This window comes from Aquarana catesbeiana, linkage group LG01 (assembly GCF_042186555.1).
Source record: "Aquarana catesbeiana isolate 2022-GZ linkage group LG01, ASM4218655v1, whole genome shotgun sequence".
NCBI classification, from domain to species: Eukaryota; Metazoa; Chordata; class Amphibia; order Anura; family Ranidae; genus Aquarana; species Aquarana catesbeiana.
The window spans coordinates 123,654,077-123,677,209 of NC_133324.1; the positions used below are offsets into that span (position 1 = coordinate 123,654,077).

At 43.5% G+C, this 23,133-nt stretch overlaps 1 protein-coding gene across 1 annotated transcript in view; it reads left to right on the forward strand.

Moving 5' to 3' along the window:
- ADAMTS6 (ADAM metallopeptidase with thrombospondin type 1 motif 6) overlaps positions 1-23,133 on the forward strand; it is a 504,558-nt gene that overhangs the window by 121,081 nt on the left and 360,344 nt on the right. Inside the window, exons 4-5 of the mRNA XM_073623564.1 lie at positions 11,360-11,528; positions 15,882-16,096. Coding sequence (XP_073479665.1) covers positions 11,360-11,528; positions 15,882-16,096 — 384 coding nt within the window. The remainder of the gene's footprint in view (positions 1-11,359; positions 11,529-15,881; positions 16,097-23,133) is intronic.

Consider the following 23,133-nt stretch of genomic DNA (forward strand, 5'->3'; position numbering starts at 1 on the left):
TTGCCACTACCTACCTCTGAGCACCAGTCCTTGGTTCCACCCCCTACCCACCTCCCAGCACTGCCTCTTTTAGAGAATACATAACCAAGTAACATTTGTGGTACTAAGTAATTTGTATGGAATTTGTTATTGATAACAAGAAAAGCAGTAAAATAGACCCCCACAGCCAACAACAATAGACCCACCAGCAACAATAGGTGGGGATCTAACATAGGTGCTCCATTGTTGATCCCTGCAACAATGGACCACCTACAACAAAATACCACCCAGCAACAATAGACCCTCTAGCAGCCAGCTATAATAGACTGCTCCCACAACAGTAGATCCCTCCCAGCGACAACTGACCCCCCCAGCAACATAAGACCCACCTCAGCAACAATAGATCCCCCACCAGCAACAATAGACCTCCCCAGCAGCAATCGACCCTTCTGCAGAAATAGACCCCCTCCAGCAACAATAGACACTGTAGCACAACCTAGCACTCCTTGCCATTACATACATTCAGTGGTGGAGGTGTCTGAACTGCGTTCCCCTGCGTTCCCGCTGAAAAAAAGCCCTGTGTGTAACAATTTTAAAGGGGAGACCTGCAATCTGGTTCGCCATGGTGCACTCAAGAAGCAATAAACTCATTCACCAATACCTCAGAGGCTGGTTGCAGGATTGTCCAACTGGTGAAGTTCACTTAGTGGTCAGGGCCCAGGACCGAGGGATTTGAGAAAAGAAAGAAAAGAAGGTGAGGGAGAGAGAAGGGATAGAATATACAATCTGAACAGGTACTGCCCTACAAAAATGCAAGGAACAGTATTAGAACAAGTCACTTAGATTATTAATAATAACTGAATTGTAATAACAAGGAAAAAAGGGGTATAGGCCCCTTGTCGTCAATAAGTAGCAGCCCTGGGTTAGACCCAGAGCAAGGTTTGATCCCAGTCCCCTCAACAAGGAAGGGGAACAAAATCAAACAGGGCAGACGACACCCGCCACCGGCCCTTAACACACCCTTAAATCGTTAACTTCAAAACCATACATTTTTAACGAGGAGCGGAAGTCTCTTTGTGGTTGTACACAAAACTAAAAGATAGTATTTGTTTTTAAGAGAGAGCTTCCATCTTTCTGAAACATAACGGTAAACTTAGGAACCAATAGAAGTTGTTCCAACTGTGAACCCGCCCTAGGATCAATCAGGGAAATTAGCTTCAAAGATAGCTTGCAACGTCCCAAAAGGGTCCCCGACAGCCGTCGCCATCATGGAGGTCGAGCCTTGAGCTTGGCCTTGCTTCTTGTGGAGCGCCCCACCTGGGATAGGGGGCTCTGCAGTGGCCCGCTGGTTGGAGGTTTGGATCGTGGGGTGTGGGGGGAACCTCCAGGTTCAGTGGAGATCAGGCCCAGGCTTCTCAGCAATGTTTCACCTTCAGGGAAGGTCGAGAAGGCGTGTTTTTGTTACGGAAGGTGAAGTTTATTCGGAACGGGAAGGCCCAATGATATTTGATATTGTTAGCAATGAGTGGTTGTAGCAGGGGTTTCAACGCTCTGCGTTTTTGTACGGTGGCAGGCGAGATGTCAGCAAAAATCTGGATAGAGTGATCTCTCAGATGTAAGTCCGCAATCTCTCTAGCTTTAGCCATCACTCTTTCCTTCACTGCATAGTAGTGAGGTTTTACTATGATATCTCTTGGTAGACCATCGGACTGGGGTGCAGTCAAGGCCCTGTGGGCTTGATCTAGTTCCATTCTGTGGGGAGGTATGTCTGAAATAAGGTATGAAATCAGTTCCTTGACTATGGCCACAGAATCCGTGAAAGTTTCAGGAATCCCACAGACCCTAAAGTTGTAGCAACGAGAACGGTTCTCCAGGTCGTCAGTCTTGTTTAAGGCGTCATCTAGTCTCTTGTGGATATTCTCTATATAGTCAGTATTTTGGTTGGTCCTCATAATAGTGTCGTCCACGGTGCTTTCTAGGGTTCCTATGCGGGTTCCCAATTCTTGGAATTCACGTTTAAGGTCAGAGGTTAAGCGTTTTCCAAGCCCTGATCAAGCAGTGCGGAAAATCTGGCTAAAAGTATGGGGTCCCCAGAGTATTCAGTGGGTGGTGGAGCAGCCTGCACGTTGGATGTATAAGAAGGGCTATTATCTGGGCTCCCCTGGCTGAAAAACATGTCCCCCAGAGCCCTATCCACATCAGATTGTGAGGATTCACTTTCTGGTGACAGTGAAACTACCTGGGAGGTCACCTCATTTGTCTCACCTGCTAGGCTGTGTGATGAGGCATCCTCAGGTTGTGTCTGCGGGGGAGGCTGCTGTATGCGTGTGAGCCGTGCTGTCGCCGCCATCTTGATTTTTCAGGCACCCTCCGTTTTGTGTCCCAGTGGCAGCTGGGGGGCTAATCTGGCTTACCTCAAGCCGTAAATCGGGTTCCCGGGGCTGCAGGTGTCAGAGGGTCGCTCGTTGCGGTGGGCGAGGTTACTGGAAGCCCAGGCATGAGATAAGCAGGCCGGCGGAGTGTGCAGCTGAGGCTGCAGGTACAGGCCTTCACTGGTCCACATTCCAGCGGCTCCTTGGGGGTGATTGCAGCTCTTCCCGGGCCGTGGATCGGGTCCCCAGGGTGGCGGGAGTCGGAGTGGGTTATTTGCAGCGGCGGGCGGGATCGCTAACTTTCCGGGTGTGTGAGGAGCAGGCCGGTGGGGAGCAGAGCTGAGGCTTCACACGTCCGCCATCTCAGCCTCGCGCATGCGCCCTTCAAATGCTTTTTTTATATTGAACGATAAAGAAAAAGTTAGACGCCTGGATTTAGCAACATGGGCAAGTAAACAAGCTCTACGAATATTATCACTTGCTTGGAGCGAGGAGATAAACCCAACTTGATCTCGATGAATAAGTTTACCTATTACTCAATTCAAGCAGGTCACAAGTATTTTAGCTAAAAGTTTAATGTCAGTATTAACCCCTTCACTCTGACCATATGCAAATATGCAGCTGCAGGCATTACCCCTGTACCGTTTTTTAGAACCAGCGTTTGGCTTCCTAGTGATAACAGCCAATGCGACTAAAAGAGGGGGAGGGGACTCCCCCTCCCGCCACCTTCCGCTGCTCTCCCGGGCTCTCCCGTCCCACCGGGAGGCCTGAGCAACCAGCCGACATGTCCACCAGCTGGCCGAACACCCGAATGAAGCCGGAATTGGCTTAGATCGGGTCTCCTATCTAGTAACCTGGCATGATATCACTTCTGGTTTAATTGGCTGACAATGGTGCCAATTAAAAAAAAAGTGAATATCTTTAAGTGCAAAGGAGGGATTTGGGGTCTTATAGACCCCAGATCCCTCCATAAAGAGTACCTGTCACTGACTATTACTGTCACAAGGGTTTACATTCCTTGTGACAGCAATATATATGATCAAAAACTTTTTTTTAAAACAGTGTAAAAAAAATAAAAAAAGAAAAAGAAAATAAAAATAAATAAAAATTTAAAGCGCCCCGTCTCTTCGTGGTCGCGTACAGAAACGAACGCATACGTAAGTCGTGCCCGCCGCGATCATTCGAGCGACAGCAAGCATTTTAGCACAGGACCTTCTCTGTACCTTCAAACTGGCAACCTGTAGAAATGTTTAAAGCATCACCTATGGAGATTTTTAAGTACTGTAGTTTGTCACCATTCGACGAGTGTGAGCCATTTCAAAGCATGACATGTTAGGTATCTATTTACTCGACGTAACATCATCTTTCACATTATAGAAAAAAATTGGGCTAACTTTACTGTTCTGTTTTTTTTTTTAAATTCATGAAATACTTGAAAGACTGCTGCGCAAATATCATGTGACATAAAATATTGCAACAATCACCATTTTATTCTCTAGGGTCTCTGCTAAAATATATATATATATATATATATATATATATATATATATATATATATATATATAATGTTTTGGGGGTTCTAAGTCATTTTCTAGCAAAAAATATAGATTTTAACTTTTAACTTGTAAGCAACAAATGTCAGAAATAGTCTTAGGCATGAAAGGGTTAAGAAGCAAAATTGGACGGTAATTTGTCCAAGAGGTTGTATCAGATTTAGATTTGGGAAGCATGGAAATTATGGTCATTAGGGATTCTGAATGAAAAACGTGTGCCCTCAACAATGTATTGAAGGCCTCAGTTAGGGTAGGAAATAATATATCAGAAAATTTATTGTAGTAGGAAGCAGAAAAACCATCTGGGCCGGGACGTTTATTAAGTTTTAGAGCCTTAATAGCTGCGATGACTTCTGTTGCAGAGATGGGACACTCGAGTCGTTCACAGTGGGATTGTGAGAGTTTTGGAAGAGTAATTTGTGAAAAAGTCAATCAGCAGCAACATGGTTAAAATTATGGTTGGGCGAATGTAATTTAGCAAGATTTGAGCGGAATGTGTGTAAAATTTTGACAGGGTTACTTCTGTATAAATCACGGTTTAGTTTGAGTCGCACAGATGTCCTAGGTTTTTGCAGTGAGCGTAAGGTTCGAGCTAATAGGATATCTGGTTTGTTTGCTTTGAGGTAATAAAGGTGTTTTTATTTACGTATTAATTTATCTGCAAAGTCAGTGAGAAACAGGTCTAATTCTAAGCGGGCTCTATCAAGCTTAGCTGTAGTAGAAGGGGAGGGAAAATTTTGGAATGCATCATGACACAGATTGAAGTCATTTTCAAATTTTTGGTGAAGGAGCTTACGCTCACGTTTGAGATATGATGCTTGCCAGATAAGCATACCTTGAATAATGGGTTCATGGGCTTCCCAAAGAGTGAGAGGGGGAAACACTTCTGCAGAAGTGTTATTAATGAGTCATTGAGAGCATGTTTTATATCTAGACAATGGGACGGGTGAGTTAGAATGGAATCATTAAGGCACCAAGGCGAATCCTGGGATCTTGGGATAGGGGCAGAGATGGTAGTACAAACTGCAATATGATCGGACCAAGTAAAGGGCATAATAACTGATGATAGGATCTCTGGGGCCATGCCAACACTTAGGAAGATATGATCAATCCTAGAAAAAGATTTGTGTGGATGGGAGTAATATGTAAAGCGTTTACGAGCTGGATTGAGCTCGCGCCAAGCGTTTAACATGTTATGCTTAGAGATAAGTTGCTGAAATGAAAGCTTAGGGGAACAGGAGGAGAGAGAAGGGGGAGATTTATCCAAGAAGGGAAAATAACTTGGTTTGAGTCTCCACATAATATCACTGTACCTAACTTGTGTGAATCAATTACATGAAAAAGGTGGGGAAGAAATGATAATGGATGTTTATTAGGAGCATAATATAATACAATGGTTACAGCAACATCAGAAATGTGCCCAATAAGAATGAGGTAGAGCCTTTAGGATCTTTAATATGGTTTATATTGGTCCATCAACTTTGCGTGGTGTGAGGGCTCTATGAACCCTGTCCATCTCCATTTGTTTGACTTGGTATGGAAGGCTGTAGTTCTTGAAATAGGGATAGCAAAGTGGCTTGCAAATCAGTGACAGATCAGGTATTCCACGTATACAGATATTGTAACGCCGGGCCCTATTTCCTTAATCTTCTAAACAAGATTGAAGGATTAAGTTTTCCTCATTGAGGTTTTCAAATACAACTGCATAAGCCTGGGTGTTATTTTCAAGTTCATCAACACACAGTTCGAGATTTGCAGTTCGTTGGCCCAGTTCTCTGATTTCCCTAGTCAGATTTGTTTTTATTATGATCTGAGATCTGTTTAAGGGCTTTGTGAAGCATTTTTTCAAATTGCCCCAGAACAGAAGAATAAGCAGGGTCTGTAAAAGATGTAATTTGTGAAGTTTGTATGCAGCTTGTGCCATTCTAACTGAAACCTGAGGCAGCACTTCTTTGTTGTTCTTTTACTTCGTTTTCAGACGAGAACTCCCAAGAACCATTACATTAAGTGGCGGGGGTTATTTGCTGACTGAGTAACAATATTTATCGGGTATAGCTGAGCGGGGACACGGTATGATATGGCAGAAACATCCCTTTAGGAGCAGAGCTCTAAGCTGGCATGTCTACTCAGTCAGGCTCCACCCATGCACCTCCTCGAAGGAGGTGTTTTTAGCCTGGTCCAAATCTGTGTGGAGGAAATTATTATCTGTAGACAGCTCTCCAAGGGCTGGTGGCTGAAGGTCGACTCTTTTCTCAAATAGGGTTTCAGGGATTCAAAGGATCCCCTTCAACTGAAACATGTAAGAGGAATGGCAGAAAAAAGACCAAGTGGTTGGTCGATTCTGCCCATTTTTTTTTTTTTTTATTTCTAAATATTTTTTGGAAACTTTTTTTTATTGGACTATAGATCCATGTTTGTCCCAAGCATGTTTGAATCCACTTACTGTTGATCAACTCACTACCTCTGCTGGGATTCTATTCCAAGCATCAGCTACTTCTTTGGTAACATAATATTTTCCAGGATTTGTTTTGAACGTTCCTCCTGCTGGTTTGAAGTAATGTACCTGTGTTTTTGATCTTGGCTTCATATTGAAAATACTGCCCTCTTGAACCGTATTCACCCCCTTGATGTATTTAAAGGTTTCAATCACATCTCCTCTTTCCCTTCTTTCTTACAGACTGTACATATTAAGTTTCCGAAGTCTCCCGTGATATGTTGTAACCCTCAGACCATTTTCGTTGCTCGTGTCTAGACTCGTTCTATCTTTTCAATCTTTTTGTAAGTGAAGTCTCTAGAACTGGACACAGTGTTCTAAATGAGGTATTACTAAAGATCTATATAGGGGAATCAATCAGGACCTCTTTTCTTCTGCTGTTGACCCCTCTAGTGATGCACCCTAGAATTCTATTTGCTTTTCCCTCTGTCTGGCCACACTGTTTGCTCCTTTTGCAATCATCTGAACAGGACTAGATACAGTTGAATGAAGAAGCATGTGCTGGACTGATAACATTGTAGTGAACCTTAGAGGTAAAATGATCATTCCAGATGCCAGTTAAAGTAAAATAACCCATTCAGTTTAAAATTGAAATGAAAGGAAAATTTTTTGCATAGATATAAAAAACATTTTAACCCCCCCCCCCCCCCCCCTAGCAGCAGTAAAGTAATTAAACCTTCGATCTTGTTACAGGCAACAACTTGCCAGTGAGAGGACTTTCAAATACTGCAGAGAAAATACTCACCATGGGCTCTCTTACTGGCTGTGTGGGTGAAGTTTTACCCCCTTACTGACAGAAACCCTGTACTTGTATTTGTAGTTATCTGTGTTTTCTCATACAGTCGCCCTTAAAGTGGTGTTCCAGCTGCAAATTTTTTTTTTTAAAGTCAGCAGCTTCAAACACTGTAGCTGCTGACTTTTAATAAGGACAATTACCTGTCCAGGTAGCCCATGATGTCGGCCCCCGAGGCCGATCCGTTCATCGGATTGCGTGCAGGCACCACCATTCCAACTAAAGGAAACCGGCAGTGGAGCCTTGCGGCTCCACTGCCGGTTTCCGACTGTGCATGCGCGAGTCGCGCAGCGCTTTGTGAATGGCCAGCTTGTCTTCTAGGACACACACAGGTCCCAGAAGACAACGGGGGGCTCGCCGCAGAAGAGGATTTGACGTCCTCGGCTGCGGCCCCTCTGGATCGCAAGTACTCTTATGCCGCGTACACACGGTCGGACTTTCCGGCATACTTGGTCCGGCGGACCAGAGTGTGCCGGACAATCCGCCCGTGTGTGGGCGGCGGCGGACTTTTCCGGCGGACTTCTTCCCAAAAGCCCGCCGGACCTAGATTTTAAACATGTTTGAAATCTTTCCGTCGGACTCAGTTTCGGGCGGAAAGTCCGCTCGTGTGTGTGCTGGTCCGACGGAAAGCCCGCTCGTGTGTAGGCTGGTCCGACAGACCAAATACGACACGAGGGGATGGTATTGCATCTCGCGCTCGCTGCAATAGGAAAAACAAATCTTCCTATTGCGGCGAGCGCGGGGCATACCAGGCCCTTAGGTCTGGTATGGATTATAAAGGGGAACCCCGCTACGCCGAAAAAATGGCGTGGGGTCCCCCTAAAATCCATACCAGACCCCGATCTGAGCACGCAGCCTGGCCGGTCAGGAAAGGGGGTGGGGACGAGCGAGCGCCCCCCCCCTCCTGAACCGTACCAGGCCGCATGCCCTCAACATGGGGGTGGGTGCTTTGGGGGAGGGGGGCGCCCTGCGCCCCCCCCCCCAAAGCACCTTGTCCCCATGTTGATGAGGACAAGGGCCTCTTCCCGACAACCCTGGCCGTTGGTTGTCGGGGTCTGCGGGCGGGGGCTTATCGGAATCTGGGAGCCCCCTTTAATAAGGGGGCCCCCAGATCCCGGCCCCCCACCCTATGTAAATGAGTATGGGGTACATGGTACCCCTACCCATTTACCTAGGAAAAAAGTGTAAGTAATAAAACACACTACACAGGTTTTTAAAATATTTTATTAAACAGCTCCGGGGGGGGGATCTTCCTCCGGCTTCGGGGGTCTTCTTCCGGCTTCGGGGGTCCCTCCACTTCATCTTCTCCCGGCGTCCGGTTGGTTCTTCTCCGCTCTCCGGCCTCTTCTCCCGGTGTCGCAGGTCTTCGGCCGGCCCCTCCGCTCTCTTCATGTAGCTCTATTGCGAGCGGAGGTCCGGACTTCTGGGCTTCTTGGCTTCTTGGCTTCTCTTCTCTTCTCTTCCCCCAGATGTTGACACGACGCTCTCTCCGGCTGGACTGGTCTCTGAGGGCTGCGTTGTGACTTATATAGGCGGAGACCCCGCCCCCATATGATGTCACAGTCCTTGGGCATGCTGGGACTGTGACGTTTTAGGGGGCGTGGTCGACCATGGTCGGCGTGTGTGGGCAAGTCCGTCCGTTTTAAAGTCCGGCGCACCTGGCGGACAAAGTCCGTCGGAAAGTGTGCCGGACCAAGTAGGATAGAAAGTCCGCTCGTGTGTACGCGGCATTAGTACTTCCAAAAAAGGTACTATAGAAAGAAAAAAATTATTTTAAATATCCAAAAACGAGGGGTGGAATTGGGTGGAACTCCGCTTTAAAAACCAATGGCTATAAGTGGGTATATATTAGTAACAAAAAATATAGTAAAGGTCTTGCGAGCTAACAAATCAAAGTTCCCCTATATTATAATAGTATAATGACAGCTGCTAGCACTAATCAGGTCCCATACTAACGTGTGAGAATCACAGATAAGTGAATAAATCATGTGCTGCGCTATCCCCTTAATGATCTGCTGAACCTGCAGCAAAAACCTAAAAAACTAAATTGTTAATTAAAGTGATGTGCCTACAAATCAAATCCAATATAATAATAATATATAAGCGACTAAAGTTGTCATTCAGCTTACAACATCATATAGCGTGAATATACACACATTTCATAAAATATAAATATTGATACAAAAGTGATCCATAAAGTGCTCAAGTGCATAAAAGTCTGTGAAACTCTGACCAACCAGGATCCGTTTTCAAGTGTCCTTTATACAGCAATAATAAACGTGACTTGATAGGTGACTGTGAATATAGCGATCTGCAGCAGTGATTACACTCGGGTGCTCCCCATGCCAAGGTAATGGCCAATGACGATACAAGATTTCCCTTGTATCGACCCGCGTAGGGGAGGGGACTGGATGGCGCAGGAGACAGCTGGTCTACGTTATAGAGTAGGAGTACACGATCTCATCCATGGCTTGGCGCTATTAAGGCATGCTATAGAGCAGGGCACTAACGCACCAGACCCATGTGAGTACCCTATACTAAAGCTTTGTTTACAGTAAATAAAATCTTTTAAAATGGTATCACACTGTGGAGTTTCTTTTTAATATTTATATGTGAGGAGGCTACATCTTTGAGCAGTGTTTGGACCTTGCAACCTGACCTGGAATCCGTTTTGATGATTCAAAAGCGTGTATTGACCAAACTTATTTGCGAGGTCACACGCTCTGAGGTGAGCGGTCATTACCTTGGGAGTGAGGAGCACCTGAGTGTATTCACGGCTGCAGAACACTATATTCACAGTCACCTATCAAGTTAAGTTTATTATTGCTGTATTAAGGACACTGAAAACTGATCCTGGGTGGACAGAGTATCACAGACTTATATGCACTTGAGCACTTTATGGATCACTTTTGTATAAATATTTATATTTTATGAAATGTGTGTATATTCACGCTATATGATTTTGTAAGCTGAATGAGGACTTTAGTCACTTATATTATATTATTATATTCTTGGATTTGATTTAAAGGCACATCACTTTAATTACCAATTTTGTTTTTTAGGTTTTGGCTGCAGGTTCAGCAGATCATTAATGGGATAGCGCAGCACATGATTCTCCTAGAGTGCTTATGGACATAGATACCCATAGAGCAATTAACTTTATTGAATGGCCCTACCCGTTTCAGGTGCTAAAGAAATTTGGTTTTGGTGATACCTTTATTTCCTGGATAAAAATCCTATATACACTTCCTCAAGCATGTTTATGAGTCAATAGCTGCATATCTGATCCCTTTTCTATTTATAGGGGCACGAGGCCAGGGTGCCCACTGTCATCCCTACTGTTTGCTCTCACGATCTAACCTTTAGCAGATTTTCTCCAAGTTTCCCCCTTAATTTAAAGGATTCTGAACAGCTATCATTATGCAGATGACATGGTAAATATTTCAGACCCGTTGTACAGTGTCCCTGCTGGTTTAGACCTCATTCAGGAATTTGGGCATTATTCCAGGTTTAAGGTCAACTGGATGAAGTCTTGTATATTTCTCATAGATGATGATCTGCCTCTTTAGTTACCTCGATCTTGCCCCTTTAGAGGTTACACATAAATTTAAATACTTGGGCTTCGATATCCAGCTCCTGCTGGCAAAGCATTTTGATAATAATGTTTTACCATGTATCTCGTCCTTTCGCACTAAAATTGCTCAGTCACTACTGAGACATGGGTCTTTCTTTACATTTTAGGAACAACTAGTGCCTCGTACTGCAATGACTTCACAGAGCATGCTTTTCAGTGTGTAAAGATGAGATAGACTTTGTAAAAGCTCCTGGAGGCCTTCCTCATGTTCCTGGCTGTTGAGTCCAGCTGCTGAGCTCTGCAATGAAATGTGAAGCTGTACATTATCTGAGCAGTTGCTGGGAAGGTGGATGTAATGTTCATTTCAGGGCAGACTGCTTACTTCACGCACTGCAGGTTGATTATTGCATTTCTTCTGTAAAGATATATATATATATATATATATATATATATATATATATATACATATATATATATAAAAAAGTGGAAATATTCACATTTAAGTTACATTTCCCAGATGTCATCAGGTTTAATGCAAATAGCTCAAGTCTCCCCAGCTTGTCTAAATCCCTTTCCTATTCTTTTCCATCCAAGCATGGCGTAATCGCTACTGAAGATGAAGAATATTTTATTGAACCTTTAGACAACATAACAGAAAACTCCAATCACTTTAGCTTGGAAAGGGGCCACCCTCATGTCATTTATAGAAAGTCTGCCATCCATCAGAGACATTCAAGTAGCAAAGGACACTGCGGTGTGAAAGGTAAGAGAAGTTTGATGGAGCAAACATCTTCTTTACTAATGAAGTATAAGACTTTACATTTTTCATGTGGTGAAGATGCAGTGTGGTCCATTTTACATGTGTTACTATTCATCCCTATGAAAGGTGCGTCTTGCTGATAAAAATAGCAAAGATTAGGGATGAGTAAAGTGAAGAGTTTGAATATCATTTACATTTTGGTGAAATCTGGACAAAATGTTACCATTTTGAGTCAGTGGGGAAGGTCAAATTAAAGTGGGTGGTGGTTAGGGGTAGAGTAGCCTTAAATGGTTCCTGAGGGTTACAGAAGCTCCTCTTAAAGTAGAACTTCAATCTCTTAATCAACATTGACTGTTTTTAATCCTGCTAATTTAGTAAATAGGAAAGTATATCATACTTACTTGTTTCAAACTTTTTTTTTTTACAATTCTTCAGTTACTTTCTGGTTTTCTTGTTCAAATATTTTATTGAGAAAACGTATGAGTAAAAAGCACAAGTATACATGTGCAAGTACAGCTAGCATCAGTTGCCAACTAGGTAAGTACATTACGAATGGAGCATGGGGATAACCATGCAGGCTCAAGAAACAAGTAGTATGGGAGAACAATTCCTAATAAGGTATACTTAAGTAAGGTAACAATTCACAAACAAGTAGCATGGGAGAACAATTCCTAATAAGGTATACTTAAGTAAGGTAACAATTCAAACATAAATCACGTGTAGGTAAGGAGAGGAATACACTGAGGAATAGTGTCATGGGGATATAAGCATGTAAGGGTCACCCAACAGGTGCCCAGCAGTTTGGCTCACCCATAGGGGGAGGAGTGCCAAAAAATCCAGGACTCTTGGGAGACTGTACTCAGGCGGAAAGGGCTGTCTGGAGGCAAAACTAGGACAGGATAGAGGCAAAAGTGGTGTAATGGAGCAGTATGAAAGAAGGGTAGAAAGAGAGAAAAACGTCTGAGGGATGAAAGAAGGGAGGGGGTATATCAGAAGGGGGTGGGGAGTAGAAGGTGTGTAGTGGGGGTGTACCCTAGGGGAGGCATGGGCTGTGATATGCAGGTCAGGGTTCAGAACAGAGGGTCTATGCATGGTGGATTAAGGGAGCAGTAGGATGTCATTGAATCCAGGGGGTAGGTAATGTATGACCCTGGGTCTCCAAAGCTTCTCGAATTTGTGCACTTTGTCCAGGATGACTGCTTCAAGTTTAGAGTGAATCAGTGCTCAAGCAACTCTATGTTTAGTGGCCAGTATGCACTGGAGATTTCCAGGCCTGAGCAATTGTTACTTTCTGGTTTTCAGGCCTAGGCAAATTATGTCATACTGTACATCCCAGGAGTCTTCAGGAGGGGAGGAGGGGTTTTCTCAGCTAGGCACACCCTCCTGCCTGCATGCCTGAGCTATGGGCAGCTATGTTTCCAGGAAGAAAATGCTACATGAATCATCTGTCCTGAAAGTGGTTGTAAAGCCTACATTTTTTTTACCTTAATGCTTTCCTTGCATTTAGGTAAAAAATGTTTAGGTGTCAGCATCGCCCCCCCTCAGCCCCCCTTTACTTACCTAAGCCCTCATTCAATCCAGCACCATGCAGATCTGCAGCTCTTCTGTCCCCACACTTCTGGGTCTCGATGGCTTTGCTGGGGCACCAGGAGCCATTGGCTCCCAGTGCTGTCAATCAAAGTCAGTGACGAGGCATCAGGGGGTGGGGCCGAGTCCCGCTGTCTGTGTCAATGGACACAGCAGCAGGGCTCAGGTGCACACACGCACGAGTGCCCCCATGGGAAGCGGCTTCCAATGGGGGCACTGGACAGAGAGGAGCGGACATGAGTGCCAGTGGGGGACCCGAAAAGAGCAGGTTCACAGCTAAGTATAGACATGTTTGTTATTTAAAAAAAAAATTACCTTTACAATTTAAAAAAACTTTAAAAAAATAAAAAACTTTAAAAAACTTAAAGAAACGACCTTTACAAATGCTAGAGGGATGTTTTTCAAAGTGATTCCTCGGCAAAATAAAGAGAATTTGCTTTCAATATTAAAAATGAACTAATAAGGGATTTTGGTTTGTGGTGCTCAGATGCAGAGTAGTTCTGCTTTAAGTATCTTGGAACCGTTTGTGTACCAAAAAATAGACCCTCAGTAGCCTCAATATTGTCTGAAAATAAAATGAGACAGTCAAAACAGTAAAATTGAAGATGTAAACCGACAGTACATAGATAACATTTAAATACACAAAAAGGAAAAACAAAAAACACAATTACCAGAACACATTGGACCTGTTTACACTCTCACTGCAGAACCATCTGGTAAAATGCTAGCCTTACCGCAATGCACTGGCTGTATGTGCAGTATGGTGTGTTGCCAGTGCCCAAGGAACAGTTCAGTAGAGTGCAACACACACTGCAATGCACCACAGTGCAAAATGGCATGCATTTCAGTGCGTTGCATTGCTAGAAAAGGGCCATGTGCATTTTTTGATCCACTGAGGAGTGTTGGCAGCCCATTCATAACGTATGGGCTGCTTTACCACAATGCATGTGATGGATGCCAACACACTGTAAAGGATCTCAAAGGTTGGCATTGAATCTATTATAAACTAAACTACCTTAGCTGCACCAAAACCCCATGCCCTCTTAAAGAAGAAAAAAAAAAGAATAAAGCTAGCCATAGATGATTAATATTTTTTTGTTCACTCAGCCAGCCAAAGATTCCTCTGCACCCCCCCCTTGGCGTGACATTTCTTTCTGACAGCAGGACCTGGCACTGTCAGAATACACTAATCAGGGGCTGCAGAGGTATTGGTTGATGATTTTAATCTACACATTAAAGCATGCGTTGGTATGTTGTAGTGTCGTTTGTTTTCATAAGCACCCCAATGCAGTAGGGCAACACACCATAGTGCATTGTGTTGCACAAAACATTCTATAATTATAAGTATATATTTACCATGTTATTTCAATATGTAGATATCTGCAACTTTAATTGGTATCATACATAGTAATCCTGCTGTGAAGGCTGTTGTTAAGAGTACTTCCTGTTATAGGGGGACAGCGGTCTGGGTTGTCACACTGTTGCATGTTTTTCCAATGAACACCATGGCATGGTCTACTTTTGTTACCACCAGTAAAGCCTCCCTGATGCTTCTTGCACATTTGAGCTAAAAAATTCCTGTTTTACGGGCGTTTGATGTTTTTTTTTTCTGCCTTTAAATGCCCCTCCATGTTAGCCTATGGGTCTGTGCACACATAGGCATTTACAGGTGTTTAGAGGCAGAAAAAAAGATCAATCACTTGTGCATTAAACAAAGGACCGTTTAGACAAAGAAAAAATGCCAAAACGCTCCTAAATGCAGCTAAGCACATCTAACCGCACCTAAGCGCTAGGCATGTTTAGCGCTTGAATGTTTTTTCATTTTAATGGCCAGAATAAATTAATATTCTGGCCAATTAAATAAAGAAAGATGCTCCTAAACACGCCTAAACACAGTTGCAAAAACGTGGCTTGGGTGCGTTTTTGAAGCTGCTTTTCTCCTGCTGGGAGAAAAGCATTTCTAAAAGTCCCAGTATGCATGAAGCCTTAGAAATGATGAACAGCAAACACTGGATTGTATGTATGTACAGGAAGTTGCTGCATGCAGAGAGATACAACAAAAGCTGATTTAAAGCTGAACTCCATCTTTTCATACACTTTATTTACGGGCCAGCTTGACCCAAACAAAATATGTCCCTCACTAGCATGTGAGGCTGCTGGATGTGTGGTGTAAACTGTATATAGCTGCGACTACATTCAGCATACCGACTTCCAGTCTCATACCAGGAACACAGTAGAGGAGTTCAGCTTCACCCTAGGTGCACACTAGTGCGATGCGGGAACCGGCGCAATTCCAGCGCAGTTTCCCACATCGCTCCTCTCTCGCAGGCAGTTCACACTGCCTTGTGCAAACCGCTGCAGGTGTAATGACACCCGCAGTTTAATTCAGAGATCGCAGTGCGAACTGTAAACTCGCACAGAAATCGAATCGGATAGTTGAGAACACCCATGCGATCCATTCTAGTGTGGGGAAAAACTAGTCCTTGCACTATTTTCTGTGCGAATCCAATGCGAGTTCAGCCATACAACTGTATGGCTGAACTCGCATTGCTCAGAGATCGCATGTGATCGGCTAGTGTGAACCCAGGCTCAAAAAAAAAAAAAACATAGTGATTGCCTATGATATATGCTTTAGCAAATAAAATAGTATCCAGTTAGGGTTTCATTTTACTTTAATTTTACTTCAAAAGCAAATTGGTAGGCACATGGACACCTTCGCATGGGAGACCATATTTAGTTTATGTCATTTAATATTTGATTTTCCCTTAGATGTCACTGGAAACCATAAACCCTGGTGGTTAAATCATACATTTACTACCCCTACGGTGCCATCGGATAATGACACAGAAAATGGTCCTCGCCGGCAGAGGAGATCGGTTAGTGTCGAACGGTTCGTGGAGACACTTGTGGTGGCTGACAAAATGATGGTGGGATACCATGGACGAAAGGATATTGAACACTACATATTGAGCGTAATGAATATTGTAAGTTTGACCCCTTTATCCATCACTGGCCCATTGCTAGCGCCCAAGTCTGTACTGCCATATTTGTGATAGCCTGAGCTATCAGTACTGAATAGAAAATTTGTCTGGAAAGTGTTACATGGCTGAATGATGCTAATCGTGACACATGTATGGGAACCGAGATTACACTTGACGCATAGGGGTTGATTTACTAAAAGTGGAGAGTGCAAAATCTAGCACAGATGTGCATAGAAACCAACCAGTTTCCAGGTTTTATTTTCAAAGCTTAACAAGCTGAAGTTAGAAGCTGATTGGCTACCATGCACAGGTGCACCAAATTCTGAATGCTCCAGTTTTAGTAAATCTCCCCCATATGTGTGTCATAAAAGTAACTTTTCTGTTTAAAACAGAAGCCAGAAAGTAAGATAATGTTTCCTAACCAGCAGTATGTGAAACCCAGGTGTACTTCTCACAGGTTCCCTGGGTGCTTAATAACATTTAAAGAATAGGTACTCTTCATGCATAAGGGGTACTTGAAAATAGCGATACATGCAAGTAGGTACATCTTATTCATTTGCTTTTATAACAGCATATATAATTTAATAGTTGAAATAAAAAGTTGGAAAATACTAGTTTAGACGAGTTGACATCTGCCAGCGATTATGCTAGATCTTATATAGAGAAACATTGTTTAATCAAGTTGAGAACACTTGTTTAACAGTTATGTATCCCATGTTGAGGCTTAATTATAAACGCAGTGCAGAAAGCAGTGATGGTGTGCAAAACGTCTGTCAGACAATTAGGAGTAATTTGTTCAAGCTTGTCTCAGCCAAAACATAAAGTGACTGAAAGTAAGCACCACAATGTAACTTAAGGCCCCTTTCACACTGAGGCGCTTCTAAACTGCCAGTAGAACACTGAGTGCTTTTGAGGATCTTTTCAGGTGCTTTTGAAGAGCTTTCCATTTATTTCAATGGAGAGGGGTGTTTTTTCACCACCCTGCCAGTGCACTGCCCCAGTGTGAAAGCATTCATTGATTTTAATGGAAATAGGTTTTCGGGAGCTTTTCAGGTGCTTTTTTTGGCATGAAAGCGCCTGAAAAGTGCCTCAGTGTGAAAGGGGTCTAAAGGAGTTGTAAAGGCAGAAGTTTTTTTTATCTTACTCTTGGTTCACACTGGTGTGATGCGGGAACCAGCACGATTCCAGCACCGGTTCCTGCATAGCTCCTCTTCCGTAGGCAGTTTACACTGCCTTGTGCAAACCATTGCGGGTGTTATTAACAAAGTTAATGACACCCCCAGTTTAGTTCAGAGATCGCAATGCGAACTGTAAACTCGCACAGGAATTGGATCGCATAGGTGAGAACACCCATGCGATCTGATTCTAGAGCGGGAAAAAACAAGTGCCTGCACTATTTTCTGTGCAAATCCAATGTGAGTTCAGCCATGTGAGTGCGAATCACATGCGATCTCTGAGATTGCGCTAGTGCGAACCCAGGCTTAAAGGGGTTGTAAATCCTCCTGTTTTTTCACCTAAATGCATCCTATGCATTTAGGTGAAAAACTTCTGTCACTCAGTTGCCCCCCCATTTTACTCACCTGAGCCCGTTCGTTCCCCCACCAGAGATGCGCTCTACCTCTCTGGCCGGGGTTCTCGGCTCTTGATTGGGCAGATTGATAGCACCGCAGTCATTGGCTCCCACTGCTGTCAATCAAATCCAATGACCCGGGCACCAGGTGGCGGGGCCGAGTCCGTGTCTGTGTCTATGAACGCAAATGCTGGACTCGGGAGCGCACTCGCACGTTAACTCCCTGGGAGAGCGCTTCTCCTAGGGGTTTCCGGATGCCAGGAGGAGCTGCGAGCAACGCCCGGGGACCCCAGAAGACGGGATTCAGGGCCAATCTGTGCAAAACTAACTGCACAGTAGAGGTAAGTATAATATGTTTATTATTTAAAAAAAAAACAAACAAGGGTTTAGTAACACTTTAATGCATTTTATGCATTAAGTTAAAAAAAACTTTTGTGTGTAACAGCCACCCCAGCAATCTCCTAATTACTTACCTGAGCCCCATCTCTCTCAAGCGATGTCCACGAATGTCTAAGCCGTCTGGGGCACTCCTCCTGATTGGCTGAGACACAGCAGAGGCGCCATTGGCACTAATCAAAGTCAGTCAGCCAATCAGGGGAGAGGGGGGGTGGGGCCGGGTCAGGTTCCGTGTCTGAATGGACACACGGAGCTGTGACTCGGCTCCAGTTCCCCCAAAGGAAGCTGCTGACTGCGGAGGCACTCGATAGGAGGGAGGGACCAGGAGCAGCAAAGAGGGACCCGAGAAGAGGAGGATCCAGGCTGCTCTGTGCAAAACCAATTACACAGAGCAGGTAAATATGACATGTTTGTTGTTTATTTTTGCAATTGCAATTTTGCAATTGCATAAAAATGTAGGGGGCTCCTGGGGCACAGTGCAGTTGTATTTTAGGAAACACTGTCAATTTCCCATTCAGAGCAGAGTGGTAGAGTCTCTTGAAAGCTCATCTTTCCTATACTTCTAGTTGAGCCAGGAGTCAAACTCTGTTTAAGTTTTATGTCAGATGGGGTCGGAACTTACAAAGGGTTAATGGCATCACCCCCTTCCATCACATGACAGTGTTCAGACAAGGCAATTGGACAGAGGAGGAGGTCCATGTTACTACATACCCAAAAGCACCAATTATTTCACCAGGGCTTTAATGGAACAATGTAGTGGTGGTGAAGGCGAGTATAAGTGGGTTGGATAGGATGGGCTTTCAAAAGACTCTGAAAATGTGCTCTGAATACCCAAACATTATACATTTTTTGAGCGATCTGAAATCTCAGTGCTCCCCTGAACAGAATAATTTACTTGAGTGTGGCATTGACATGGATGGGTGCTTCAGCAGCAAGATATATACTCTGAGGTATCCCCCAAAAGATCTTATGTAGATTTAATGATAGTACTTGCATATGGTCAGAAAGCCTCCACCTACACCTGTATGGCAGTGCTTAGGGCTCAGATCGCTGCAGTGCGGGATGAGCAAAACATCAGCCATATTCTTTCCATTGTCTTATGGTGTCTACTGTATGGGGGCATTCCAGTTTACATAATTTTCTTTTATACCAGTGTACTCCATGGTGGCTACTTTGTACATAATTGGACTGAATGATTAACTAATTAAAAATTAATATTTCCAACCTCGTTTATGTTACATATAAATTACTTGTTCTTAGGTTTTGTGCTGAGATGCCAGGAGGGACACTCAACATACATTCTAAAAAAAACCTGTGGGAGCAATCAAACATTTTCATTTTAACAAGCAGTAAATGAGCTTTATAACAAGCCCTCACTGACTGATCTAGCTGCAGGCGGTCTGGAGCCATTCATCCTCAAATTACCCTGTGGACATTTTCTAAGTTGGCTCTCTCAGCAGTCTGCTCTGCTTTTCCAATGCACCTGTTTTGTGTTATACATTTGTAAATGTGCCGGCTCCCTGACCTCTAAGGGCCTGATGGTGACCCCCAGAGTCAGGGAGAGCTGACATTCCTCCTCAGTTGCAGGTTACTAGGCATGGTGGGTGTAGTGCAAGATGGAAAGATGGGCGGCAGTCACTTTTAAAAATTAATAAAGAGGTTTTTATTTCTTATAACAGGAAATGTGGGAGAGAGGGTTAGGGCACAGGGCACCCTTAGGCAAATGCAATAGAAACTTGGCAGACTCCACAGACAAAAATAGAACTAGGCAGACAGCAATACAGAAAAATGGCCTTTAAGCTGAATGCAGCGAGCTGTATCTTGTAGCAACTGCTGTCTCCTATGGCAACACCTTCTCTCACAGTATCCCACTGTAGATCTTCAAGCCCAACTCACAGTATCCCACTGTAGACCCTTAAGCTTAGCTTCCAGCTACCTGCTGGACTTTTCAAGCTTCACTCATAACTACCCGCTGTATTCTTCAAGCTTAACCCACACTACCTGCTGGGTTCCTCAGACTCTCAGCTACCCACTGAATCCCTCAGGCTTGACTCACAGCTGCCCACTGTATTTATCTTCAAGCTCTACTTACAGCTACCCGTTGTACTCCATCAAGCTTTACTCACAGCTACCCGCTGTATTCCTGGATGAATCTCTACTAAAGCTTTCCCACTTACCATCCCCGGCTAGTGAAGCATCTGATCTGGTACTCCTTCAGAACTCCATCCCTTTGACACCTCCCTCCGGCAACAAGAGTGGTTGTCCCTGACAACGATCAAGCTCCCCTTGGGCTGAGCCTCTACACATGTGATTAGGCTTCAGGCCTACACCTCTGCTGCTGCTCCTCACACATCCACCCAGGCCGCAGCCCGGGTGGAATGAAACCGGATCACCTGACTTCTTCCAAGTAAATAGCTTATCCCAGCATGCAAAGCGGCCAAAGGAAACTCCTGCTAATTGGCTGAGACAGCATATTTACTCATAACCCGAATTCACTGCAATCTGTCATCCTTATGCCAAATGCAACAGTACCACCTATTGACAGAAGAGAGAGATTACAATTAAACTCAAGCTTAGGGGAAAAAACATTTGATCAAGACTACAAATTATCCAGGCTAGTTACCACCTAGCACAACTAAATTTACTAGCAGCCTTGTTTAGGACAAGGGTGCTACATAAGGATTAGAAGGCTGAAGGGCTGACCATTCATTTCTGGGAGGTGCAGCAAAATGATCTGAGGCAGCTTAGAGAAGGGCTGCAGTGTTTCTGCGGTAAAGTTGAGTATAAAGTGCTCCATAGTGGTTGTAGCTACAGAGATCATTGGCATCTTATTTTTAAACTTGATTACTGCTTTTTTAAGAATGTGTGAATATTTTATTGGATGTAGTATGGCCACAGTTGCATTTTAAACCCCTCCCAAGATCACCCAAGATCCCTGGTGCATACATTAACAATGCCGGAGTCTTTACCACTGGGGTGATGGATTTTGCTGTTAATGGTCCCCTGAAATGTTCACTCCTCAACTCAGATGGCATGGAAACTTTAAACAGAAGCGCTTGTGTACAGTGACTCTGAATATCATATATTTCTAATTAAATAAGGAGCTGAAATAAAGTGAAAACATACACCTCTGTAAATGCAGAGTAATTATTATAATTGTTCCTTTTTGATGTAATTCAAAAGAGGACTTGGAGCCTTTCCAGTTAAGTAGCTGACATTATCTACGAGCGCACTTTGTGGCTTGTAACATCAAGTGTCTACTGGATCCGCTCAGCAAGAGCTAGTTGTGCACACTGACTCCTCTGTTCACATTTACAAGTGTCAATTACCTGTTGCTTTTCTTTTATCATTGTGAATGCTTTATTCATTGTGCTGCTGTAGTGGCTGGAGAGACACTGATGTCATCCTGTAATTTATAGTGCTGACTAGAATTACCTCCACATGCTACCTCATGTAGGTGTACATTTATTACTGTGCAATCAGAGCCAGCAACCAGCAGTCTACACTGGCTAAGTGTGATCTGTCAGATAATGAAGGGAAATTAGATCATGAAGAAATTAGTTCCTTCTGGGTTCTAAAACAGCCATACACTAGATGTAGGAACTGTGTTTTTTCCCCTAAGATACTTTAGACAGTTATTTTTATGTACAGTGATCTTTGTATATTTTAATTTAATGTTTTCTTTATTGTGTAATGTGTTTTCAAAAATTAGGGTGGGCAAAATATTTTATAGTTCAAGAGACGTATTGAATTTAGGAACCATCAGAAACTCTTAAATGTATCTAAACCCAAGAACAAAAATGTAATGTAGGTTTTCAGTCCTTAGATGTGGTGGTTGCTAGGCTATTATTGAATTATTTTCAACTAGTGATCCTGCCAATATCACACTTCCTGTTTTAGGGTGACAACACTTATTCCCTGCACTGTATCTTTGGAGGAACAGTTTTGTCAGCCTAGGAAGCTCTCCTGGTTTAGACTACAAATACATCTCCCTCCCATTACCTCTATAACATAGGGGGAAGGTGTTTTGTAAAAGAGGGCTAGTGAGATCTGATAACCGTCCAGTTCAGTGCACAGGAGGTTACAAGGCTCATGATTTCTGTACCTCTGTATTAATGCAGTCACCATATCTAAGGACAATGAATCTTGTGTATAGAACCGGGTGAATTTTGTGTTGAGATAAAATACAGGGACAAACAAAATTATTTTTTAAGCTAATAAATACAGTAATGGCAATATGTAGTTAGGAGAAACCAATCACATTTCAATTAAGTGTAATCAAATTATCAGATGTATGTTAAAATGATTGTAAAGACCACCTTGTAAAACAACCCACTCAGTTTAAATTAGAAATGAAAGGCAAACCATTTCTGTATAGATACTTTATTTAAAAACATTCTAAATACCTTTTTTCCTTTCCCTTTTTTTATAAGTGATCACATAAACTCTGTTCCCCCTGTTCTCAGCTGCATGAGAGCTGGGGGGGGAGGAGAAACAACATCACACTGAGCTTCCCAGTGAAACGCTCTGCAGGGGAGGCGTGTCAGGACAAGTCTGATTATTGGAGGAGAGCAGGCTGACTTCCCAGCATAGCTAGAGAACTGACCGTGCTGTGCTCTCTAGCTCAGTGTGATTTGTTTTTAATAGGAAAACAGAGGGACTGACAGGAACACCAGGGATTTCAAACATGAGAAGCAATACAAAGAGAACAAGATAATTTTTCATACAAGTGCATGGCACAGCAGGTACATAACAGGAATATGAAATGCTGGGGTAACAAACACTTTAACTGGTTACTTTGAATAACTGCTGTTTACAAATTGCTATTGCCTTGCTAAATAAAGTTGGCCATACATGGATTGAGTTTTGTTTCAGTTTCCTGATGAATCAGCCAAAATTCAATCTGTGGGTGGCCCTGATGGTACCACCCAGCTCAGCAAACTTCAATCTCAAGAGGGGCCGTGTGGAAATTTGTTGGCTGAACAGTGACTGCTGCCAATCAGTTGTAGTCACTGTTTGAGTATTCTGACAGCTGCGGAGTGCCAAATGTCAGAAAATGGAATAGCCGAAAGAA